This window comes from Pipra filicauda, unplaced genomic scaffold (genome assembly GCF_003945595.2).
Source record: "Pipra filicauda isolate LSUMZ 115617 unplaced genomic scaffold, ASM394559v2 scaffold102_size2360937_pilon, whole genome shotgun sequence".
Taxonomy (NCBI): domain Eukaryota; kingdom Metazoa; phylum Chordata; class Aves; order Passeriformes; family Pipridae; genus Pipra; species Pipra filicauda.
Window position 1 is genome coordinate 2,300,972 of NW_024103463.1, and position 26,592 is coordinate 2,327,563.

A 26,592-nucleotide genomic window follows, 5' to 3' on the forward strand; every position below is an offset into this window, starting at 1 on the left:
TTCTGCATCATTCCACCCTCTGTCCTTGTGAACTGCTAATATAACTCCTAGAACAGTGTGAAGGAATTGTGGTTACCTTTGACTTCTGGGATGGGAAAAATCCTGTATTCCAGGATTAATTTTCACTCAAGTGAGCCGTTATGCTTTCCTGTCCTCCTGGGTTCTCAGGGAAGGAAAGCACAGCAGTGAATTGGAGGGAAACTGTAGCTAGAACTGTTCGTGTTCCTCTCTACGGAAGGATACAAGGAAGAGAAATGCCTACTCATTTCACTTGGAAAACAGGTAGAAACCAAACAATAGGAATACAGTAAGGAATGCAGTGGGAGGGAGCTGCTGGTATCTGCAGAGAATTGTAGCTGTGTGGATATATAGGCATATATTCACATATATATATGTGGAGATGCATATATATAATAATAGCTACTCCACTGGTTTGTAGCTGGTTGTTCTAATCTAGCCTGTGTGGCCAAGTGCCCTAAAATATAAATGAGTTATTGGGACTGAAGCAAATGGACCCTTTTAACATGACACAAAGCTTGTTAATGTTAAAATTGGTCTGATGTTCCCTTTGACCTCCCTATTGTCAGGGTTTTTTGTGGAGCATAGTAAGGCATTCATTCCTTTCATGCTCCTCAGCGTGAGGAACTGCAGCTGGGGAATGTCTCTGAATCTGCCTCATCCAGGGAGGCTTTTGGGGCTGGCAAAGCCCCTGTGAGGCATCTGTTCACTTTTAAGGTTCTTGGCTCTGGGAATTTTGAGAACTGGCCTCAAAGAACATTTATCGTGTCCACCATCACTGTGGCTGTGTTTGCCCTTTTTTCCACAACAGGCCTGTCCTGTACTTGCTCACAATAGGCCTGAAATAGCATTCAGGTTGACACTATATTTCTGTGTGTGCTTTACAAGGAATGTATTTTCCTGTCTTATCATCACTGTTCTCTGTGGCAAGGTCATCTCCATAGAAAGTGATTAATTTGATGGAAGTATTTCCTTGCCCTGAGCTCCATTTGCTGCCCAGTACCATGCTGTGCTGGTCATGTGTTAGCTTTGTCTTACTGCACATAACATTAGGCTTTGTATGAAGAATGTGACCTTAATCTTCAGTGGGGGAACAGAGCTTCCACGAGATGTGGAGTTCAGGCACATCTGAGTTTTGTTCCATTGCCTTGGTTCAACGAGGCTCTAAAAGCTAGATTTTACTTCTAAAAGAGCTATCAAGAACAGACCAGTACTTGGTGTCTACGTGCACATGAATGCTCTCCAGTGCTCAGACTCAGATTGTTTAGCTCTTGGTTTGTTTAACTCTTCTTCTTGTGTTTTAAGATCTATCTTAATGCTGCCTTTGGAACTGGTGTTGCAGCAGAGTGTAGTTAGTGTTGTCCTGTTGGATTAGTGATCTAGTGTTTTGAAATTTCAGGACTTTGTATTTCTCTTCCTTTTTCTTCTTGGAGTGCAGAAAACTGCTGTAATAATGGAAAAGTTATGTTTGAGGAATTTGGATAATATCTGTGGGGATGGCTGGAGTTCCTCTTACTCTATTTCTTTCATTTTTCTTTAACTTTGTGGCCTTCATGTGCCTGAGAACAGTGTCCATTTGTAATGCAACAAACCAACTTGCTCAAATTCCAGCTCTGAATGTGCAGTGGGCTCCTGGAAAGACAGAGAATTCTTCCTTGTAGTCTTAAAAAATAAAACTTGTCTGCTTCAGTGTGTCACTGAGTGCAAGATGGGACTCTCAGTTCTGTGCTGGGATCATAGTTTGATTTTGAATTAATTGTGCTTTAGACATTAGTCCTGTAAAGATGTTTGAGAATGAGCAGCAAGGGCAGCAGTGGCAATGAACACAAAGAAGTGTAATACTGTTCAAGGGTATCTAATAATATCCTTCCAAGGCATTTTTGAGTGCAATGCAAGGTTACTTGAACAGGACTTAAACGTTTAGGAAAGAATGCCCTGAGCAAACGACGCAATTACTGGTTGGGTTTTGTCCTCCACCAACCCACAGTATTTCAAACAAGTGTGTGCTTCCTTGCTGAACCTGAAGTCTGCCCTTCCACTTTCTCTTCTGTAGCTTTTGCTGCAGCTGAAAGAGGATCAAGACCTTCTGCTTCCATGTGTGAAAACTTGACATGGAGGGTAGTTCTCACGTGCTGTTAAGGTTAAACCAGTGCTGTTCCTTGCCCCTGCCAGGATGGTTTCTCTGTCCTGTAAAGTCTTAGGCTGAAATAATGTCCTGAGTAGACTCGTGTCTCTGACAGTTGCTGGTTAGCTAAGTTTGGTTAATATGTGATTAATTTTAAGGACTCTTACACAGCTCTATGGGAGGCCATGCTTTGTGATCTTTACCTTGGACACCAGATGGGAGACAAATTTCAGCCTTAGGCCAAGGGGCTGGAAGCAGTTAGGGCACAAAGGGGATACTAGATAGTTGGCTGCCCACTCATATCTGAAATGGTCGAGCAGCTACAGGCTCATGCCTCTCCTTCTCACTCCTACTTCCTCCTGCACTTGGTTTTGTTCCTCTTCCTCAGTTTCCTGCTGAACCCCATTGCAGTTTCTGATCTCCCTCCTTCCACTGTTCCCCTCTGCCGTGTCTTGAGTGTCTTCTTTTCCCTTGGACACATGCTCTTTGCCTCCTCCTTCCAAGATTTGCCTCCTCCCTTGACACTATTCCTTCTCATGGCTTCTCATCTAATCAGTCCTTCTCTGACAGCTTTCTTCTCCAGCTCCCAGCCTCCTTGCTGGAGAATTATTTCTTCCCTCCCTGGTTCCCGGTAAGTTCAGATGGCTCAGCAGCTGGGCAGTGGCTTCATCTTTCAGGCCTAAGGCCATGCGTAAGACATGGAGGGAAAGAGTGTTAAACCTTGGCTTAAGGCCTTATCTGTGCACAGAAATCATTACTTTTCTTTGAACTTTTAAAAATAAAGCTGGGTTGAGTTAAACTGCAGTAGGATCTGGGATGTCCTACGCCAGCCTAAAGTGGGATTATTCCAGCACAGACATAGCACAGGTGTTACTGCTGCAGCAAAATCTGTTTGAAGAAGGATGACATTTTCCTGGACCCCAATCTGGAAGAGCATTTGGGTTTGCTCCAAATTAGATGACATTTTTAACAGGTGACCGGGTGGCAATGAGACTGGGTGGCGATGAGCTACTGGGTCTTGGCAGGGATTTGGCAACCCTGCACTCTGCTTCAGCAGAGCTCTAAAGTACTGCATAACACCTCTCTGCCACCTGACCCTGCCACCAGAGAACGGGAGCTGTGCCTCTGCTGACCTAGCCAAAGATTGATCCCCAAAGGAAGGAAGTGGGCATCTCCCTGATGCCAGATCTCTGCCCAAACCAGCCGGGCCCCGAGCCCTGGGTGGTACTGGCAGCTGAGTCCTTGTGAAGGCTGCGGCTCCTCTCCTCTGGTGCCCTGTGGCAGCCCCACACGCCCTCCCTGATCCTCGTGCCCATGAATGAGGGGTTTGTCTCTGCAGCTGCCGGGTGGCCCCGTGGTCCAGTGGCCTGGAGCAGCCAGCTGGGGACAGCAAGGGCTGGCTCTGTGCTGCTGGCCTGGGAGCTGTCACTGACCGCCTGGAAGCTTTGCAGGATAAAGGCTTTTCACTGCTGCCAGTGTCTGCCAACTCCTATTGCAATTAAAGGGTAATCTTTTCTAAATGGTGCTAAATTAAGGCTAAATCCCTCCCTCATGCCACATAAGAGGATGAATCCCTGGTTTTCTAAAAACAGCTTATTGTTCGGGCCACTGTCCAACCGACCCGTACAACAATGGTCTGGATGGTTTGTGGAGAGGACTCACACTTTTTCATTGGTCTGCCTCTGTAGATCCAGCTCTGAAGTCCCCTATGGAGAAGTAATTACCACTTCCTTGTACTGCCTTTGGAGTGAAACTTGGGAGAAGGTTTTCCCTTGCCGAAGTCCTTCTCCTGGCTGCTGTGGTGGGGGAGATGGCTTTGCCTGTGGCCATGTGTGCTGTGCAAGGGCTGTGTTGGAGCCATCAGTCCTGGCAGCATGGCTTGGTTTGTTTGAATCCAGGTGACTGTAATTTAAACTGTAGTTTAAATTATTGTTGTTTGACATCAGGCTACTGTCACAACATAAATCAATGAGGAGGGGCTTAACTTTTCACCTCTCTTGGAATTGATTATCTAGATTAATAAACATGATATGCAACAAACTTCACCCTTGGGGGGGGGGGGGACTTCCTTTTGAGCCCCTTGTTAACACTAGGCTTTTATGCCTCTCCTTAGGGGAAATACTGTGTCCATAGAGCAAGATGCAGTCAAAAAGTTTATTTGCTTATAAATATGTGGATTTGTTTTTTAAAAGGTTCTTAAGTGAGAAAATGCGGTCAAGTAGTATAGAGGGAGGGGGCGGGAATGGGGACACTAGTTTGTGCCCAGCTCATCAGTGAAAAATATTCAGAAGCTTGTTTTGATTCCATGTTGTAACACAAGTTCCTTGGAGGGGGAATAATTTGGGGAATTTTGGTGGGATAATTCCAGCAGTAGGATCTGAAATATACTGTTATATAAAATATTCTATTATTATGTAAGACTTTTTCCCCATCCTGGTCACTTAGGATCTGACACAGCAATGTCTGTAGCATTCCTACAAAACTCAGACCTGGTTTGGGCCTTCTTGATCTGTCTCCAAGCTCAGGACTAGATGGCTTCTGAATAGTCTGATGGTACAAGTCTGTAACAAACATTCCCTGTCTTGGAAAACACAAACGGAGGCAAAACAGAAGAGCTGGCTGAGCAGCTGTGCTGGTGACAAGTGGCCTTTGAATGAATCCTTGCAGCAGTTTGAAAGTCACGTTCCCTCACGTGTCCAAAACCCACATGAAGTTTTTCTGTACGTATTTTTTTAAAGATGATAATGACATTTGTTTCTTTTCAGTGGGTCTGGAAGTCAGTGAAAGCACTGCTGAGGAATGTAAACATTCCTCCTGCTTCCTGCTGCTCAGCTCTGCTTTGCTGCAGTCTCCTGCCCTGCTGAAATCAGGGGTGTGATGAACTTGTGAGCACAATAAAATAAAAGTAGATCCATTCAGAGGAAGAAAAATACTTCCTTTTTATTTTTGAGCAATACTTTAGATATACATACAAAGTCTCAATCGTATTAGTTGGAAATTAATTATTTAATGAAATACAAGATTTATTGATGTTCTGGCTTAGCTTTGGAGAGGTGTGTTCCACCAGCTGTTTTAGGAGCTCTAACTGTGATCGGTTTTCAAAGTCTCCAAAAGTCATGGACTTGATTTGCTGCCTTTTAATTCTGAGTGTCTGAGGCTGTGGAATAAAATAACAATGCAGATCATTCAGGTTCTTGTCTTTGACAATCTTGAACAGATTGCTAGAGCTTGAGCCAGTCCTTTGCTTTGTAATGTTTGTGGTGGTTTGTCACTGTGTGTGAGTCCATCATGCTGCTTGAACATCTTCCTTGCTCTTCTTTGGCTCCTCTGAATCAGCACTGTCATCATTTCAGGTTGCAGATCTTGGCCTTGGACTCCCAAGACAGAGGTTTTTCAAGACTTTCTTCTGGAACTCATTGTAATGATCTGTATTTTTGTTAATTTCTAACTGTAGTTAACTACTCTGCGTGTATTAAATGTCTGCTAAGCAATTCTCTGAAGAGTTTGGTAATTCCATCTTTTCTGTGTTGAATCCTGCAGGTTTCGCTGCATCTTTTAACTTTCAAGATTTATTTTTTGTAATGGTTTCCTTCTCTGATGAGGTGCTTTACAGTTCAGCCAATCACTTAAAAATCAATTTGACTTTTCTTCACAGTCTTTTAATGAACAAAAAAACCCCACCCTTTGCCGTTTCCAAAAATAATCAGGCTCTTGTCCTGTTGTCATTCAGTCTTTTTTTTTTTAACTAATTTTTTAACTAATTCTGCTCTCTTTTCAGTAGCCAGTGGTTGTGTATGACTGTTATGCAGTCTGAAGGCAGTTTTCTGTTGCTTGCTTGCTGCTGCATTGCTGGCAAGGACAGGCTACAGAACACTGGAGGGTTTGTTTGTGTGTTTTCTGAAGACCCATTTTGGGGGTTCGGTGTGATTTTTTTTTTTATTTTTTTATTTTTAATGGATAGCTCCTGTGAAAGTTTTCAGAAGCTAGTGTTCATAAGCCACCTTTGGGTTTCTCAGATTACATCCAACTTGGAGAATTCCCGAGTTTATCCTGGTCTTGCACACTGGGCCTTGCTGAGGTGAGGTCTCCCACTGCACTCAGCAGCTCTGTCTTCCCAGTGATGAGACTCATTCACTTCTTCCCCTGGGCAAAGCTTAAATCTGAGAAGCTTCTGTATGAAAAAAAGTCTGGGTTTTACACAGCTCTTTTTTAAAATCTTGAAATACATACCAGGCTTTAATTTTCTTAGTGCTGTAGTTGCTCTCAGGTAGAGCAGCTTAGACCAAGCCTCACTTGTTATAAAGGCAGTTTTAGCATTCAGTCCTTATCCTGTTCTTCAGCAATTTGCTTGGACCTGACAGTAATTCTGGGATTGGACACAAGGGAAAATTGTTCACAAGGAGAACAATCAGCCATTGTAATAATCTCCCCGGGGAAGTGATAGATTCCCCAGTGTTGGCTGTGGGTTTCCCAAATTTGGCTGGACAGGGTGCTGGACAACCTTGTCTAGACTGTGCTTGAACCAGATGATCCTTTGAGGTCCCTTCTGACCTGGTGTTCTATAATTACAGATATGATTTGGCCTTTCCCTGCCTGAGAGCAAATCTGCAGTGTGTGGTGTTATCAGTGGACTTCCATCTGTATAAACGTGTGCTGACTAAACTCTGGGACTCCAACTTTCAATGCATGGACCATGCTGACCGGTCTGTCTTTTATTTTAAAAAAATAAATAAATAAAAGGAATTTGGAAAGCCATTGAGAAGATGAGTTTTATTTCCACTGGCATCTCTTGGTGGAAGGGGGAAGCATCTAAATGGATTAATTTTGCCATGCAGCTCATGAGGACACATTCTAACTCGTATTTGACTAAGAAATTGGCCATTTTTGAGAAATGGCATCTGATTTTTTTTTTTTCTCATCAGTTTTAATTATGGTATTTATACAGTTTGCACACAGATCAGCTGAAGTGGCAGAAGTCACTTCTCTTACTTGCTGTTTGTATTTATGGGGCTGAACTCCAGGAAGACATGTCCTCCTTCATAAACACAGAGAAGAGCAGCTCTGAAATCAGCCTTTGTCATGGAATTACTATGAGTGTGCTGATTTTTTAATTCACCTTTTCCTTGTTTCCATGCTCACTTGTTTGCCACCATTTTTCTGCTTAATGGGGGCCTAAGACTGATGTTGAGGGGCGTGGTGCTTTGATTGCCAGCTGATGGCTGTTACACAAGATTATTCCTGGTGTAGCTGCGTTTCATAACGAGAAATTTAGAACTGCTGATGAGCTCTTTTCCTCTGTAGTGCACCCTGCACCTGGCTGCATGGGTTTGGTCTGGTTTGCATTCCAGCTTGCAGCTTCCTCAGCTGTTCACCTGTAGTCTTCTTACCCTGACCTATTTGTCTTTCCAGCAACCTCATTCCCTTGCATTTCAGGCAGGATACATAAAATAACGTGAGCTTTGATGTCTTAGTGCAGTCCACTGGGATCAATGCCGTGCTGCTGTGTTGTCAGGGAGGAGGGCACTGCCTTTGGGCTGGGTTTAGCTGCTGATCTCAGTGTGCCAGGGTGGGCTCCTGTCACAGGCTGGACATTGCCTGCAGCTGGGGACTTCCCATTGCTCCAGCTTTGCTTTTGCAGTAGCTCTGTGCTGGTGGAGATTCTCTTGTGTTAACAATGGCAGTTTTTGTGTGTGAGTTAGGCTAAAGCCTTGTGGGGAGAGCTCTGCACCTGGGGTAATGGATAAACTGGAAATTCATAAGGCTCTGGGTTAAATATAGATCTGACTGAAGAAACATGAACTGGCCAAAGGGGCTGCAAGATTCTATAAAACAACATGGTTTTGGTTGTTCAGAGAGTTCTAATTTAGGGAATGCTTGACCTTTAAACACAAGGGCCTTGGCACAGTGCAAGAGGGGCAAGCACTAAAGGATCAGTGCTCTTAATGGGGATCTGTAATTCATAGCAGCAGGACCTTTGCAGTCACTGCCTGGAACCTTTTGTAATTCTGAACAACACGTGATGCTTATTAAAATCATTAAGAGCTGAAGAATGAAGACTTTGTTTTGAATTTTTTTTTTCTTTAGCACTGACCATGGGGAAAAAAAATTAGTATCTGTATTGAATGAGTGGGGTTTTTTTGTTGTGTTTGAGTTGTTTTACTAAAAGCAGCAATGGTAGAAAAAAGTGTAAAGAAATCCCCATCAGGGTGCCATACTTGCACATCTGGGAAAGATTTCAAATGTACTAATTGCTTGGTTTTTTTCTGTGATACAAACAGAATCTAACTGTAGCACGTGTGATGGCTTAGGTGTCTGTTCTGATATGGTCCATTTTCTGTACTTGTGTTTATCAGTCAAAATCTTGACTATCTTCCACTTACATTCCTGTAAATGAAAGAAGAACTTGAGCCCTTGGTGTAAAATTTAGGGCAGATAGTGGGAACAGGAAAAAATTTGTTCTAAAGTTGCATTTTTGAGCCAGCAGATATGGCTGGAAATGGCAAAAATGGTATTTGTCAGTAGTTAACTCCAAGGCTCCTGCTCTTTGCTCCTGTGAGGCTGTGGAGTTACTGAGTAGACTGAGAAGGAATGCCTTTCCCTCTCCTCATGACAGCTCTGACAGCCCTTAGGAGTTCACAAAGAAGGAAGGCAGCTTATCCATGCTTTAAAGACAGACCTCAGGCCTTGTTTGGGAATGCCAAGGTGGTTAATGTTAGGTATGCCTTTTGTTCTGGCTTCACGTGGAATTTTGTGGCTCCTTTTTGCATGTTGGGGCACTGAAGCTTCGATGTCAAGGAAATAAAAGAAGGGGCTTGTGTTAAAGTATCATGGTGTTCCTAAACAATTCTTTAAAGTTCTACAGAATTGCATTTGTTTGTCGTAATTGAATGTTTCCTCAATATTAATGAGCAAAGCCCAGTGCTGGAAGGTTGGATTGTTTGTGGTTGCCTGAGTGATAACAGAAAACCAGCTTCTCCTTGTTGCTTGGTGCCAAATGTGGACATATTTTTGATTTGAGTGGAGTCTGTGATGAAGTCAGAGGTCTGGATATGAGGTGGGTGAGTACCTGATTATGACTTCTCAGGTAGTTGGAAATACAGTGGTCACGGATCTATAAAATGGAAGTAAATGCATGTATAACTGATATAAGAATTTTTTTTAATTTATAGTATAGAATAAGAATTTACTTTCTATCCAGTTCAAGAATGGCCCAGGAGCATAAAAAGCAAGCAGGAATCTTTCTGATGATAATAATTGCTAACATTCTTTAATTATTAAAACAATATAGCACCTAAAAGAATCTACATAAGAGGTGCTAAAGAAGCCCATGGTACCATCAGGTCTGGGCTTTGGAGACTCTGGCTTTGCTCATAAGCTGGAAAACAAAACCAAACTTTGATCACGAGAAGTATGAGAAGTATTTGAATGCAACTTAAATCATGAGAAGTATGAGAAGTTTTGAATGTTTGGAGAGAAGAGGCACTTGCTTTGCAGCTGATAGTGTCATGAGAACGTGGTGATTTAGGCCCCCTGGGATGGCCCCAGAGCAGTAACACATCCCAGGACCTGCAGCACCCTCAGCACGTGTGTGATGGTGTGCAGGTCTGTCTGCTGTGCTGTCCATTTTAGCAAGCGAGGACAGTGCCTGTTATTTCTCTGCTTATTTTGGAGCAGAATGCTTGTCAAAATAGTGACTGCTGTAATCCTGGCAGGGCTGTGTAAAAATAGCTGCCAGCGTGGTTGTGCTGTCATAATCTGGGGACTTCCTCCTGGTCCTGGTGGGGCTTCACTTCCTGTTTGCCAGCATTCAAGTCATGCACCAGGGCTTCTTTCCTCCTGTGTTTTGTAATTCTCTCTTCCCTAACCCTCCCCTTTCCTCCAGAAAGTGTCTCATAGAGTTGAGCAGATGGAAACGCATTTGTTTTCCCTTTTTTAAGTGGTGGTAGAATCCTGTCCTTGCAGTTTTTCTGACGCTCACACTGCTGGCAGCCAGACAGCTGAGGGGATGGGCAGCACCTTGGTGGCCACATCAAGCATGGGTTGAGCTGTGTGCTCCAGATTAACTGGGGCACACCAGTGACTTGCCCATGTGGCTGCTGCAGCTCCCTGCACTTGCTCTCTACAGTCTGTAGAAACTGGATTACGAGGAGAAGGCTGGATTTTGTCTCTCTTGCTTTTTAACTCAAACCTTAAAATAGAGGCCCTACAATGTCTAATGCTTATTTTTTTTAGGCAATACACAACCATAGCAGGCGATGGTAAGGGGCCATGCTGCAGTTCAGTGTGAAGCCTGGGTGTAGGCTGCAAGCAGAACACCTGAAATGGAATTGAGAGACCCCTCTGGAGTTTATTGTAAATACTGTGTTAGCTGGACACAAAAGAAAGATTACTCAGGTGTAGTTGGATGAAACTCTCTGGACCTTTGCTTGGGCTCTAAGGGGAAAGTAAATTTGCTATTCAGGTGTAAGGAGTTCATACTGGACGGGCAATTAGATAACAAGAAAAAGTCTTCTTTAGCAGTGCAGAAATAAGTACTGATGGGACTTTCGATGATATGCCTTATGCAGCTGTGTGTCTCAGAATGACTGAAGACCACTAAGACCAGAAAGGCTGACTAAGAAGTTTGGTTTTTGTAAAGCTCTTTGTGTACAAGGCACACGAGCAGCCAAGCTCACAGGTGACTGACATACGCAGGAAGCGATTCCTCACCATTCTGTCTCCTTCAGTGATAAAAACTCTGCTTAGGTTTTTTAATTAATTAGTCTGAGATTTTTTAAAATTTGTTTTATTTCCCCCCAAAGTGCCTCATGTCTTGGTTCATTCTGTACAAACGACACACAGGTGTTTACATGTATTGGGCTGTGTTTACGCAGCCGTATTTGTGACCCCTCCTAGAGCAGGGTTTGTTCATTAAAGCCTCTGTTGTTGCCACACCAGAGGAAGCCACTGTGCTGGTCGACAAGCAGGGTAATGAGCTTTACATTAAATATGTTTTGCAGGATGCAAGTTACTTCCCTACGTTTTTTTCCGGAGTGGGTGTGCCCACACAGCAGGCAAGTGTTGTTCTTAGTCAGGAGAATCCCTCATGCAATGAGGTGCTAATCCTGTTTGCTATTGTATTAAAAAAAAAAAAAAAAGAAAAAGGAAAACATTTACTTGAGTGTCACTGGAGGATTTCATGCTCACTGTCAGCCACACAGATAAAAGGCCCTTGGCTAGGAAGCAAACCCTTGCATGAAGAGAGTGGAAGGAGACTTTTGTCCCTGCTCCGTGTGCGTGGGTGGCCCTTTGGTTACCAATAATTAAAGAGTGAGTGGAAGCTGTGTCTTCTCATCCCTATATGCTCAAACTTGCTCCCAGTTAAAACAATCATCTTCTCAGTTCTCTAATTGCAAATGCTGGGTTGGGGCAGAGGAGGTGACAGAGAGGTTAAAACCAATTTCTTGAGGCTGGCTGCTGAGCCAGGGAGCAGTTCCCTTGGCGCCGGCTTAAACTCTTGGTCGACCTCTTAGAAACCTGCAATTAAACACTGGTTGCACAAGTGGATTGTGTTCATATTTAATAAGTAATCTTTCTTGTGTGGGAACAAGGATGTTAGATTTTGTGCTTTATTTTTATGCTAATTTTGTAGAAAAAACTTTTTATAGTCCATACTAGTGCAGCAACTTCTCTCAGTTCTGAAGTTAAGGCCTAACCTTGATCGATGTTCAGCTTTTCCCGGAGTAGATGGGCAGCCTGATACTCCAGATTTCTGCAGTGTCACTTTGTTTCCTTGCAGTCTGCTACTTTACAGGCACCTAAGGATAAATGAGCTCTGCTGTAGGGTTGTGCTGCAGTGATGCTCTGGAAGGACTAATTCATCTCCAACTGAAACCACATTTTATAGAAAGGCAGTCTAGAATTATGTCGTGTGTTAATTGGGCTTTCACCAAAGAAAGTGTAAACCATTATTTTTAACAAAATCAAAACCAGGTCAAGGGCTGGACTCTTTCCTGGAGCGGGCACAAATCTTCACTGTTGCATCACCTCTTGGAAGAGGTTTGGTGACCTTATGGGGTGGGCTGACATGGTAGGAAGTGATGTAATGTTTTGAAAAGCCTCACAATTTCTCTGAAGGTATCACATGTACTGTGAGCTGTGGTGGTTGTGAATCTGCTCCTGCTGCTTAGCTAAGGATTGCATTTGGCCCTTGGGGATATTTGAGTGTGGGAGAAAGGGCCTGCTCCCAAACTTGTGGAAATGTAAGAGCTTTTGTGATGGTGAGGAGCTTTGTTAAGTATAAGTTGGTTTTTATAAGTTTATAAGTTGTTTTTTGTAAGTTTATAAGTTGTCTTCCTTAAGTATAACTCCTCCTAACTTTAAATACAGTCACACACGTGTTTAGAGGATCGAGATCTCATTTGATTTTTCTTTCATCCCCTTGCAGAAGCTTTTAGTGGTAACAAAAGCCCAGCTGACTCTGGAGTAGCATCATGGTACCCTACACAAGGCTCAGAGTAAAACAGCAAATTAGCACCTGCACAGGAGGGGAAATGCTGGTGTTATTGAATATTAGTAATTACCTCACTGTCAAGTTCTGTGTAGCGAGTCAATAACTACCACGATCCCAGCAGAGGCAGAAAACTGGAATGCTTTATTGGACTCACAAGTTCATATTTAAAGGGTTTAGGATCTACATATTCAACAGGGGGTTGTCACTATTACAGTTATTACAAAGGGGGTTTCGGGGGATGACATAAGGGAAAACCCCAGGTTAACAAATCATCGTAGGGGAAAACCCATCTTATTTTAGGGGGATTACATGGGGGAAAGAGGTATTCAGGCTTGCAGAATGCACAGGAACCAGGGAACACAAAGGGAGAGATAAAACACAATAAGTCTTCTGCACTGACTTGATGAAATCAGGGCATGGTTTCTCCGGGCTTGGGCAGGACATTCCAAACCTGTGGCATCAATGGATCCTTGTCCAGACTCTAGGTGGAGGTTTTTCCCCAGTCTCTGTTAGCCCAAGGCTTTTGTTTAAACCTAGCAGTTTTCTTTTTCTCATATCCACATTTTGGAATCCAACAGTTATGTGCACAGGATGAAGGTGAGGGTAAGAAGGAAGGCAGTGATGTCAGCAGAGGTACCTCCATGATGCATTTGCTCTTTTTCCAGTGATATATTGATCATGCTGAATAACAGTGATTAATAACACTAGATCAAAGTTTTTTTTCTTCTATGAATTATTGTAGCAAGGCTGTGTGAGGCAAGTGCTTAAGATAACTCTGCATTGTCCTTTATGAAGTGTGTAATTTCAGGGTGATCTTGTTGAGTTTGAAGGTTCATCACATACCTTCTCAGGACTGTTGGTGGGCTTTAATGACTTACTCTTTGAGGCCAGCTGCCAGAGATCTGGTGTAATGTTTACAGATCACTGCTCCTGGTTTTCAGTTTCTAAGAATTATTTCCTTGTAGATAATACATACATCAGATTTCTGCACTGTCATTTGTAATGCCCGTCCTGGCAGTTGTTCAGCTCGAGTGCCTGCAGAGTGGAGTCAGTCCAACGGGACACCAGCGTTCACAATCCGTTTGCAGTCACTTCTTAATTCATGTGCAGAGGAAGATGAAGACAACAGTGACCTGCTTAACAGGGTCAGACTGATGTTGTGTACTGCCCTGTACAAATAAATCATTCCATCAAATTTAGCAGAAGGGTTTAAAAACCAGCAGTCGATGATCAAAATTTCTGTAGTGTGATTTCTGGAAAGAGTGAGTTTGAGCTGTGCTTCCATGCTGCAGTGGGCAGGTAAGGGCACTCTTTGCACTTTGAAGTAGAAGTATCTTGTCTCCTCTGCTGTCAAGCTCCTAAAAAGTGCTGATATTCAGCAGCATTAACTCTTCCTCCCACACATCTCCATCTTTCTTTTGAGGCCTGGTCCGGAGTGTTTGCTGGCAGCACACAGGACCATTAGTTCATTGATCTGTTATGATGTACAGGAGAGAAAGATGCCTCAGGATAGCTTGGTTTATGTTTTTCCTTAACCCATCAGACCTGAAATTATCCTGAAAGGAGTACTTTCTTTCTGTTGACTTCTGTGTTGCTTCCTTTCACCTTCCTGCCCCCACATGCTCCTTTTCTTTATTTATAAGAAAGCACAAATGTATGCTCACCAAAACCCCCATTCCTCTCTAATTTAAGCTCAGTAGAATGCACCTGGGGCCTTTTAATTTTCCTTCCCTGCTGCAGTTGCAGCCATTTTTCTTACCAAAAAAAAAAAGAAAAGAAAAGAAAAAAAGAGAGAAAAAAAGAAACCCCAAGCCTTGGCTGAGTGCCCATTGCAGTCACTGAGAACTGCTGGAGCAGCTGCTGGTTAGCACTAACTCCAGGACAGGCTGGTGAAGGCAGCAGCAGGTTCTGAGGTGGCCATGGGGACACCACCCTGCCCACTGTCTCCAGCACAGGACACTGGGGGTGAGGAAATGCTCCACACTGTCAGCAAACATATTCTTGACATCAGTAGTCACATATGGTTGTGAGTGACAGTGACCACATTTTGGGAGGATGTGTATTTAGCTGATTTATAGCTCTAGCTGTGAAACAAAACTAGGGTTCACATCTTCATGGCAGATGAATGAAATACCTTGTGACTAATGTCCTTTGGCTTTTAACTCCAAGCTCTCCAAAAACCTCCCGTTGGAAGTCAGGGTGGACAGTAATGAGTCCTGGCAGGGCTGGCTTTGCTCAGTGACACCGAAGGGAGAGTGTGTACTGCCTGCAGCTGGAGGGTAGGATGTGTGCTGATCTCTGCTAATCAGCACAAAGCCTTGTGAAGGGAAAAAAGGCTAGAATCTCTCTTGAGTTGTAAAGAACAACTGAAATAAAATGCCTTAGTCTTATGACTTTCATCCTTACTTTTTTTAAAAAAGGACATCTTGATTAATGACACCTTTTCTTATTGGGGCATTGGGTTCTGTTTAATTTTTGATGGATAAACCACTTTTTCGCTGCAAGAGTAGCTAATGATAGCCTTCTAAATGGGGAAATTTCTGCAAATCATTCTTGATTTTCAGGAATGAATAAGCAGGCACCTCTGTGTGTGTTTCCTCTGGTGAAACAATGGACATCACTCTGCTTTTCAGACTTGATTGAGCAAGGCAAGGGATTCTTTTCAGACAAGCTCTCCTATATTGCCTTTCTCCTGTATTTATGCCAGCTTTTCTAGTCAATAAGTTTGAAACTAATTCCTCTTTTTCCTAACATGCCTCATGGAGGAACATGTTGTGCACATTCCGTGACTATGATAACAAGAAGGGCTGAGGCAGCCCTTAAACATCACTGGGTGAGTGAAGGCAAGGGTTAATGCCTCATGCTGCTTCATCTGCTGAGTACAATTAGCATCATATAGCAGTGTTTCACTGCAGAGGAAAGGGCAGCATGGCATTTATTAAAGACTGCCCCTCACTGCTTGACATTTCAGCATCACGTGTGGCTGGATGCACAGCCTGGGGATGGGGAGGAACACAGTTCCTGGCTGGGTTAATGCTGCTGGAGGACACTCACAGGCAAGGGAGCTTCACTGGAGAAGAAATGAGCATGAGGGACAATGGTGTCCTATTTTCACTCATGATTCCTTTATGGAAAGGTTAAAGAAGAAAAACATGCACACTTGGGTGTGTAGGCTGCAGGCAATCCACCAGTGATGCCCTGCCTCTCACTTCCCAGTGACAGTGCTTAATTAGAGCCTGCTGGGATGAGCCCTTCTGACTCTGAGGCATTTGTGGTTGGGCAGGACTTGTGGAGTTTGCTGCCAACATACTTTATGGTGTTGGATTGATCCTGTTTTCGTTGTGGTTTTTCAACCCCCCTCATATACTTTTGAAGATTACCTTTTAATCTCAGAAAATTGGTTATTGAAGTAATTGCCTGAGGAATTACTGCTGGGGAATATGCGTTGGTTCCCATGAGCATTATGGTGCTGTTTGCAGGACAGAAGATCCAATTGAAATGAAAAAAATACTCCCTTGTATAAGTGCTTCTCACTCAGTCCTCTGACTCTGGGTATATAATGATGTAAACATGCTCCTTCTGTTGATCACACTTCTGAAGAGACAGCCCTTGCCGGTGGTGTGATTGTGTGAAAATATGTGGGAAATACTAGTCATGGCTCAGAGTGCAGGTCAGGAGTGTGCACAACCTTCTCACGTTCATTATGAAGTCCAAAAGTAAGTGTTCTTCCTGGCAAATTGGGTTTATGACAATGTCAGATGAAGAAAAATTTACTAATGCAGGGATTGCCTTGAAAACTGCTGCAGAGCATAAAAGTGCTGGAGTGTTGTCGCTGTGAAGTTTGTCCTTCCTCCTGTATTGGCTGGATAAATCTCTGCTCAGGATAAGGACATTTTTGGACTAGTGCTTAGGTTGATTTCACCTGCTTCTTCATATAATGGGAGAGTGGAAAAGGTGAAGTATAAAAGCAAAACTTGCTTATTGTGTTCCTGACTAGTTGTTTGGGGTTTTTTAGATTTCCTACTGTTCTGTATTTCACGGGACATTGGGACTCTCATGTCCCTACTGTAGGTCAGGAAAGTGAAGCAGAAAGTGATGGAATGGCTTTCCAAACAGACATACAAGAAATTTACTGGAGAGCTGGGAATAAAACCAACCTCTGGAGATTTATGGCTGCTAATACTTAACTTATTTAACAGAGACTGCCTGAAGGGAAGAAATTGCAAAAAATTAGATTCCACATTTAATATTAGCAAGCAGTTTATGAGTAAGGGTAGTTTAGTTTGTTGTTTGTTCCCCCTGTGCCCGGCATATTTTCTTTAATCTTTGGGAGGGAAGAATTTGGAATGAGAACAGGAAAATTCTGATCTTTTCAGGCAGGATGGATGAAGCTTGTGGGTTTCCTCTGTGTCTGCACCAGACCTGGCTGAGAAAAGACTGCATGACCAGTGTAGGATGACTTTTTTCCCCACTCTTCGTTTTGTTCCACTCTTTCCCTTTCTAGTGTAGATCTTTGTACCTGTGCTAATTTGGGGTTAGATGTGAATTGGTGATCTGGCTTTGTGCAAGTTGGTGTTGTGACACTGTTGACCAGCCTTTTCTCCTCCCCTCTTCTGCGTGTCACGCAGTCTCTTCAGCGCTGTGGTGCCCAGGCATGGGCAGGATAGCTGGATCCTGCTGTGCAGGACAGTGTGGAAGCAAGAATCAGTTCCTGATGGAGGTATTTGCTTGTAGAGAGGCAGAGTAATGAAGTTGAAGGTTGCCAGGTCAGGAAACTCTGCAGGCTTTTGCTTTATTCCTTCTCTCACGTCGATGTTTGATCTTGGGTAAGGCCTTAAATCTCTTTCTGTCTCTGGTTCCTTCATGGAACATGGGCTGTAACTCCTTTCTATGAGAGGTGAATTTCCAGGATTAGAAAGAGCATGAAAATGTTGCAGGTAACTTCCAAAGCCACAGTAAACAGCTTGTCACTTCGCTTGCTCCAGCATCTTCTGAGAGCAGCAGCATTCCAGGGCATGGCAGTAAATTCCTACCAGGTGTTCTGCCTGTGGATTACAGTGAGTGCTTCCACATGGTTCCCTCACCTCCTGCCTTTGTGTCCCCCTCAAGGGAATGGTGGGGCACGACAGAGGCCTTTCCAGGTTGCATCATCCCTGCTGGTATGAAGGTACGGTTTCAGCAGGATGTGGTGAACCAAGGGGTAGTTTAAGATAGCTGAGACCTGTGCTTCTCCTTCTGCATGAGCAAAGTGTTGCTCTCTGTGATGCCTGTGGGGCCATTTTGTGGGAGGACACGTTCAATATTTTAAATGAAAAGAGAGTAACCTTTTCACCTCCTTAGCATGTTTTATCTGTATACCATGGAGGAGCTGCCTCAAATTTTAACTCAACAATGGGGTGATGGGCTGGGACAGCCTGAGACATTTCAGCCTAAGACATTTCAGGAGTGTCCAGAAATAATTGCTACTTCATACCTGTTGAGTGGCCTTTGTGAAACCAAAGGATGGTTTTGCCATGGGCAGGTGTCCATATAATGACAGCTTTGAGATTCTGAAAGCAGTTTGAATGTCTGAGACTAGTGAGGGAGTGCCAAAGAAGCAGAGCTGCTCGCCTTGTCCAGGAGAGAGTGGGCAGAGGAGTAGCTCTGTCACACCCAAGCTGGGACCTGCAAGGGCAGGTCTGGGAAGGTGTAGGGAGAGACTAATGCTGTGGCTGCTCCTCATGCTGGGTCTTGTGTGTGCCTCTAAGACTCAAGAGCTGTCATGTTAACACCTTTTCTCATAATTCACTTTGGAAGCAAACTGCTTCTTAGCTGCTTCAGCAATTTCCACACCTGAAGCCAAGCTCTCAGCTTCAGTAATCCCTTGGGTCACGCCTATAAGAGGACCCTACATACCAAATCACAAAAGCAGTGGAAATGGAGCAGTTGTGCCTGCAAACAAAGAAGTCAAGTGCTGGTGTTTTTAAGTGAAGTGTCTCCTGCATTGCTCTGAGCCATTTCCACTGTCTTGATTTTGACTGTGTTTTATCCCTCAACTTTTTTTTTTTTTTGAGGGCTCATATCAAAGGAATGCTGACTGAGGAGAGGGGCTACAGCCACTTGCCAGCTGTGTCTGGTATGGCCAACATCTGGCCACTAGTTCTTGTAACAGTATGTGGAGTTGCTGCTTAGCCACTGATGGAGGCACAATTGCTTTTAGCCCTCCAGTGCAAGTTAATGCAGTTTAAGTGTCTAGTGTCTAACTAAACTGACAGGCTAAATTAGACTTTTATCATCAAATCTTTTTATCCCAGAGGCAGTGCACCGAAGCAATATATTCTAAATATAGGCTCCAGTGTGTTTTTACCATCTAAAAATGCCATCAGCGGAATGTCTCTCTAATCTGTGAGGAGGATATTGTGATCTTATAAGGCATTTGCATTTCTTCCTGCTGAACCTGAAACCTTGTTAAATCTCGTGTTAGTCTGATGATCACACTGGCTTAGCTCGAATGGAAGGAAAGGAGCATCAAGAGCTAGACCACACTGCTGCCATCCTGTCCCTCCTAGCACTGCCAGAGCATCCCTGCTGGTTTGCTATGGCTGGTGGCTTGGGACAAGGGAACTCTACAGCCAATTTCTCCTCTGCTGGGCTGCCCTCGGATCTCTGAGAACACATAGGAGCCTGGCATTAATTCAAGCAACACAAGATTCTGAAGTCATCTGAACCTTGTATTGTGGTATCAAAAACCTCTTGTTTGGCTTTGGGAGGTTTTGTTTTCTTTTTCCTCTCAAATGGCAGTCTCTTCAAAGCATGAGCACTTTGTCCTAGCATTATAATGGCACAAAAATGCCTGTTGTGTTTTAGCTGCAGCTTCCCCAGTGCTGCTGAGGACAGTTTGGCAGCAGTGAGGTGTGTGAGGTGAAGCAGTGCTTCAGTGAAAGTTGAGAGAGTGATTTAGAAGCAGTGTGGCTGAGCTCAGAGGCCTTGCTGATGTCCAGGACTTCAGTCTCAGCTGTCAGGAAAGGAGGGATGAGCTCTGCTGGCCCTGGTTCGTGCCCCTCCACCCCCCGCCCCACTGATGCTGTCAGCAGCCCTGGCACCCAGGAGAGAGCCAAGGAGGACTGAGTCAGTGGGAGAGGAAGGTTAGGTCATGCTCAAAGGATTAGGATGTTTAGGGGAGCACATGAAAATGCCTGTGTCTCACTGCAATCCAAGCCTGGCGCGTTCATTTAAGGACTTTGCTGAGAAACTGTTTAGTCACAGCGCTGGTCTGCTAACTGAAGAATGCAAGAACGGCCACTTTACAAGACAATTTAAAACGAAAATATATGAGTGCAATGCACAAGAGGAATATACTTTCCTATATTAAATTCCTTGCTCCCTGTAAAGATGTGCCAGTCTCTTCAGAGCAGCGTTTTTGTGCATGTTGGTATTACTTTGTTAGGTCATTTTGGTCGAGATGAATTTGTTATTTTGGAAAATGTGCAATGCTTGGTGAAGCCACGGAAAACATCTCATATTTTGAATCAGATAAGCAGAAGGAACTAGGAGCTGAACTGGTGCTAAAGCTTTGTAATTAAATTCAGATTGACAGTGCAGAAACATGAACAAAAATGCGATTGACTTTTAGTGCTAATTAATCTTCTGATGCATATTAACATATCCTGATTAGCTTAATGTTGATGAGAGATATTGATAATTAAAAGGAAATTGCTAGGAACAAAATATGAAAACGTGGAATTTTCACATAGGGGCAGGAAAATCCCAGTGTTCCATGGTGCCATCTGAAAACTGCTTGCAAAGGTACTTGGAGCTTGTCAGTGACCTGGCCAGCTCTCCCGATGAGGAATGCTTTTCCAAAAAAATTAGGAGGCATATTTAAACTCCTGTAGCAAATTAAGTTTCACACAGCTCTTCAGAGAAGCTGCAGCCTGCACTTCTAAAGGTAAAACTGCTGTCCTGTACAGATTAAACTCCCCCAAATCACAAAATGAGGGAGGGGAAGGGGAAGGAGGAATGAGGATTGGGGCTGGAGGCTGAGCAGAGGTGGGGGCTGAGCAGGAGACTTCTCATGCAGCTGATTCTGTTGTCTCTGTGGACCTGTCTGTAGGATGGGTCACTTGGTTAAAGCATTTCTTGTCTCATGCTCTCTTCTGCCTATTTTTTTCCCTGCGTGTCATTTGGGTATGAGATTTAAAGAGCAGCTGGTCACTGCCAGAAGAAGCCAAGGTTGCTGCTGAGTGTGGAAGGCGGTAAAGGAATACGAATAAATTGCCATGTTGAATCAGATCTGTCATCTCTGCAGTCCAGCAGTTTCCACCAGTGACCAGTATCTGAAAAAAGGCATTGGGAAGGTGCAGGATTAAGCTACCAGCACATGGTAGCAATCCTTCCAGACTAGAGACCAGCCTGAACTTTAACTTTTCCAAAATGCCTTCCTTGTAGCAATATACTATGGTTTATTCTTTATATTTTTATTGAAATACTTGTATCTTCCTTTTTTTTTTTTGTTTTTTTAATCTGCTAGGCATTTGAGAAAAGCAAATTTGTTGTCGCTCCAGAAATGTTCATAACTTTAATTCCAAGCTGGATATAAAATGTTAATTGCTTTACTGCAAATCCATAACTGACATCTTGACTCTTCTTCAGTTGAAGGATTTGTGGTTAAACATTCACCTGAAGCTAACATTTCTGTTCCATTACAGTTATAGTTCTAGTGTCCACAATTCATTTTCAGTTACAGATAACTGGCAGGATTGACATACTGATCTTAAACTTTTTTTTTTTAAGTCTCTCTTTGCTTTTTGTTGTCATACCACGTTTGTGGAATAAGCAGAGAAACATTCTCAAAATTCAATATCAATAGCAAGAAACATCTGCAAAGGACTTGTGATTTTTATATCACCATCACGGGCAAAACAGCCTCAAAATGGGGATGTTAATTAAATTTATTACTAACAGGATCAGAGCAGGAGACTGAGAAGTAAAATAATCTTAAAAACACCTTCCCCCCACCCCTCCTTCCTTCCAAGTTCTACCTCCTCCTTCCAGTGGTGCAGGGAGACAGGGAATGGGGGTTATGGTCAGTTGTTGTTTCTGCAGCTGTCAGGGAGAGAACTTGAGATTTATTTTAAGACCCCATTGACTGAAGATTAAAATTGTAGAAATTGTTTGATTTTTTAGCAATGAGATTTTCTGAGCTGTGATAGCACAGTGTTTTCTACATGCTTTGAGTCTGCTGATGTAAGAAATGGTGCAAACACAAAAGTTGATTTAATGGCATTTTGGTGAATGACACCAGTTTTGGTAAACCTTTATCAGCTCATTATGGTAGATTTCCCATGTTATAATTGGCTTTTGGGCAGCATTCCCTAGAGGTTTTGGGGAGGAGAGGACAAGGACCCCATGGACTGGTGTGGCTGGTAGGGGATGGCAGCTTGATACTGCTTTTGCCCTGACCTTGGGAAATCTGGAAGATAAGAACGTTGATAGTCCCTAGATATTGGTGTCCTGCTGTAATTTCCTTGAGGCAGCTATTCAGCAGAACGTGGTGCTTTGCAGCCCTCAGGTCAGAAACTTTTATTTTGGGAAGAGATCCTCTAAAGCATATCATTCCAACGTAACTGTGAACAGTTTGCTTCCCTAGCAGGTGGAAATGGAGTATGGGAAGAGAGGAAGAGCAGAGTAACTTTGACTTCTCTTTCTGTGTTTTTAGGTAATGTTAAAGCAAAAGTGGATGGGTAGATGCTGGACTTGGGGATGTGTGAAGGTTTAGGAGTTTCGTGCATAGCAGTAAAAAGTCAGTTTTCCTTTTAATAGCTTGATTTAAAACAGGTCTGAGCTGTAGCCATGGCAAGTAATTGCATTGCCCTGTAATTTTGCACAATTTTGGTAAAAGTTTCCTGTTCTACGTAGTCTGTTGTGATGGAAGTCTCAAAAACAGTGAATGGTTGACAGCAGACCGTGGAATTAACAACATACCTTCAAGCCTCTGAACAAAAATATGTTCTCTTTTATGAAAACTTGTAAACTGACAAAAACCTATCAGGTAAGGGTAGGATTTTAAATACAGAATTTATTGTTGTAGGATTTTGTTGAGGCAAAAAATGCATAAACCTGTGAAAAATAAAGAGATATTTTACATGGGTAACTCAATGTTAATAACTCTTCCAAATTTACATTAAGCATTCCACATCAAGGCTTAAGGCAATCCCCGACTCTGGGAGATTAAGTGGTTTCTTGCACCTTTCTCTGAAGCATCTGGCATTAGACTGTGTAGGAGACAGGATATTGGATTTAAAAAAGCGCCCAGTCTCATCTGCTGTGGCAGTTTCTGTGTTAAAATACTCCCTGTCAATTGTGACTTGGGCAAAATGATGACACTCTCTTTTTCAGCTGTTAAAGGAACCTGAGGCCCAGCCTCTGCATCAGAAGTTTTAAGAGCAAATGAGTCATTATTCCCAAGAATCCTTCCCTTGGTGGCGTTCCTGAGCTCCTTGGTGGAATCATGCCCGGACCCTGTGGTCTGGCTGATCAGCTGTGGCTTCGAGTGTGCTGGGCTTCCATGTGCCTGTTGGCATCCTGCAGCCAAGCACAGGGTGCCACTGCACTGGGCAAAGAGGTGCCCAGAGTCCCTTCCTCTGTGCCAGCAATTTGTCATACATGCTGGTCTGTAAAGGGTGGATCTTGGTTTGTTATGGGGAAAAAAAGATAGTGTATTTGAGAAGCTGGCATGATTTTTGTTATCCCTTTAACATTTGTGGAGATCTTGGGTATTAGGCTTTTAAGCTGCTTTGTTGAAACTCATTTGACAAGGACTTGCACAGATGGTGCTTTACTTTCTGTCGGAAATGTGTTGCTTTTTATTTCCCTTGTGTCATCTTGGTGAATCTGGCTAGAATTTCTTCAATGGACATTTGCTTATCTGAAATAAAATTTAGTCTGATAGGAGCAATATCTGGGTGTCTTTAATCATAGACAGAGCTAGCATGTTTCAACCTTGGTATTGACAGTAGTTTCTGTGCTATTAATATGCCTGCTCTAATATACAGAAGTAATAAAATACTGAAATCTGTTTCTCTTCAAAGCAGATTTTTTTTTCCTGCACTGACAGTATTTTTTCTGAAGAGCTGTCAAAAGATGATCAATTGAAAATGCATGATTAGACAAGGAGTTTGAGATGCAGCTCTGTCCTTGACCTGGCCTGATATTAATGTTGCCCATGAAAACTTGCCACATGGACAGTGGCATCCCAAAAGATCTCGTGGCACCTGAAAGCTCCAAATAGGCCTTGGGCTGGATTGTGACGAATGCATGTGCAGCACTTAAAAGATGTCATTTGTAATCTCATTGATTTTGGCCCATCTGCCAGGCAGTGTGTTACAAATAAAACTGCTGAAAGTGGTCAGCTCTGCTCTCCATCTGCCAGGGGCTGCGGGAAGGAGCTCGCCCATGGCTGTCCCCACAGCAGGGTTCCCCACGTGTGGGCTGCTGCAGGGACCGTCACCTGGAAGTGTTTCCAGCAAAATAAACCCCCCAAAAAAGAAGCCAGGAGAAGGCAAAATAATGCCAATGTCAGGTCTAGGCAGAGCCAGACTGTGCTGAAGGTGTTGGATCTGTGACCTGCCTCTAAGTGCCTTTGCTGGCACGCTGCTGGGGATGACATCTCGGAGCAGGGAGTGCAGCCGGCTGCGGGAGCGTCCGCTGACCTACTTCAGCCAGCGTGACCCCGCGGGCTTAGCCTGGTTCTGCAGCAGCCCTGCTGACCCCGGGTGGGAGGGGGCTGTAATCCTCAGCCATGAGCAGCTGCAGGGAGCTGTGTCAGGGCGAGCAAGCGTGGGACAGGCTGCTAATACCGAATGTGTTCGCAGGGATTCCGGTTTTGCAGAAGCGAGTCTGACCCTGCCATAGAGAACACGAGCGTGCAGCAGTGTCTGGTCATCTTGCAGTCATCTGGTTGAAAACCAGTCTTGTTTTAACAGTCAGTACATCGTTGTTCCCTCCCACAAAGGTTCTATGTGAGCATTCTGTGCATCACAAAACACCTTGGATTTTGGATAACGGATAATTCAGGTGCTGCGGTTTATTTTCACGAGCCCAGTGTTGGCCACTTAATAGCATTTGGAGGTCTGATCCCAGAAGAGGAGAGTGTAGGAAAAGGTTACATTCCTTTGTATCAAAGAAATGTATGAGGGTAAATATTTTCAACTATTAAAAACTGAAGTTACTTATGCAAACTTCTAGGTTTACTAATAAAAGATGTGTTCTCTCTGACTGTCCTCTAGGCTTTTGGACAGGCCCATACCAACCACAAGAAGGTAGCAGCAGATGGAGAGAGCAGAGAGGAGACCTTGATCCAGGAATCAGCTACCAAAGAAGAATACTACATGAAGAAGGTTATGGAGTTGCAGACAGAGCTGAAGCAGATCAGAAATGTCCTTGCCAACACACAGTCTGAAAATGAACGCCTTAATTCCGTCTCGCAGGAGCTGAAGGAGGTGAGTGAAGGTGTGAAGGGCTGCACCACAGCTTGCATTGTTACACAGAAAAAGGAAAATTCTTGAGCTGAAAGGTGATTTGACAGACACGTGGCTGCTTGTTTTAGCAATGCTGGTACTGTGGATACTGCACATCAGTTCCCTCAGTCCCACAACTGCTGCCTTAAAAAGCAGAGGAACCTGTTTAGGCCAAGCACAGGGATCCTTGGAGGTACTTTTTCTGCCTCACTCCCAGTGCAGATTTTCTTGCTGCAGAATATTTGTGGCATAATTTCCCTTTATATCAGTTTTTCCACCCTAACTTCTGAGAGTGTGGGATCATAGCAAAACACTGAATTGCATAAAGAGACTGATAGTAAAGTTTATAGTCTTGTGTTTTCTCTCATGAAGTGACAGCTTTTACTTTTACATAGGTTGCTTAACTTACTACCTCAAAGTAGCTTTGACCTTTTTTTTTGTTTTCCTATTGAAACCTCATATTTTTAAGGGGAAATAATCGCTAAGAAGTTGACTTATAAAATTTAATGACTTAAAAAATCTGTAGCTCAGCACAAGTTGCTGTGACACTGGTGCAGAAAAGATTGTTTTGAGAGCTCAAACCATTGCTTCAGTTCAGAGTGGTAAAAGCTACAGAGACTGTAAACCACAGATGGATGGATTAAACAGTCAGCAATTATTACTCCTGAGCTTTCTTGCACCTTCCTTTGAAGCACTGGGGACTAGTCTGGTCTAGTCCTGAGCTAATTGACTGGGCTCCCCTGCCCTGAGGGGAGGTTATCCAAGAGCCTGAATCTCAACTTACTCCACGTGAGCACAGCTGGAATTTCTTCTTTGTATAGTAACAAATACATGGATAATATTTGGTGATAAAACAAAAGAGGAAATGTGGGCTACTTCTGTGGAGATGTGGTGGTTCCCTAGTACCTCTTGTTGGGGTATGACAGAGAAGATTCCTGGTGCAAACTGTCACAGGTGATCAAACAGGCCAGTCAACTTCTCCTTTAACTTCCTGGGTCCTGGCTGTGGGATAAGAGAACTGGAATCAGGCTTTGTCATTAGACAGGGAACCAGTTCCTGCAAACACACACAACTCTTGTCTATATTTCCTGACCTTTAAGACTAGCTTAACAGAAAACCTTCCCCCCCCCAGAGGCAGCCTGGTGTCTCTGAGGGATTCCAGACCCTGCTCAGAGTGCTGAGCAGCAGAGTTCCAGTCTGCTCCCAGTGTCACTGCAGCTGGAGGTGATGTTTCCTTCCAGATACTGCCACATTCCAGTCACCTTTGCTGGGTGCTACATCTTGCTTTATGCAGCCCTGAGATGAGCTGTTTGCAAGGTTTTAAAGTAGGTTTTGTCTTGTGCTTTGTCCTTCCACCTCCCCCATACAGCCTTTTGCACAAAGACCCCAGTGAGGATGGAAGAGTGCAGGAAGAGGAGAAGTGGGTGATGGCAGGTTTCCTGAGAAGATTCTGATTTTTT

General features: G+C 43.6%; 1 protein-coding gene across 1 annotated transcript in view; it reads left to right on the top strand.

The window, feature by feature from the left end:
* Positions 1-26,592, top strand: part of BICD2 (BICD cargo adaptor 2) — a 62,418-nt gene that overhangs the window by 13,001 nt on the left and 22,825 nt on the right. Inside the window, exon 2 of the mRNA XM_039390732.1 lies at positions 24,902-25,114. Within this exon, the coding sequence (XP_039246666.1) occupies positions 24,902-25,114 (213 nt within the window). The remainder of the gene's footprint in view (positions 1-24,901; positions 25,115-26,592) is intronic.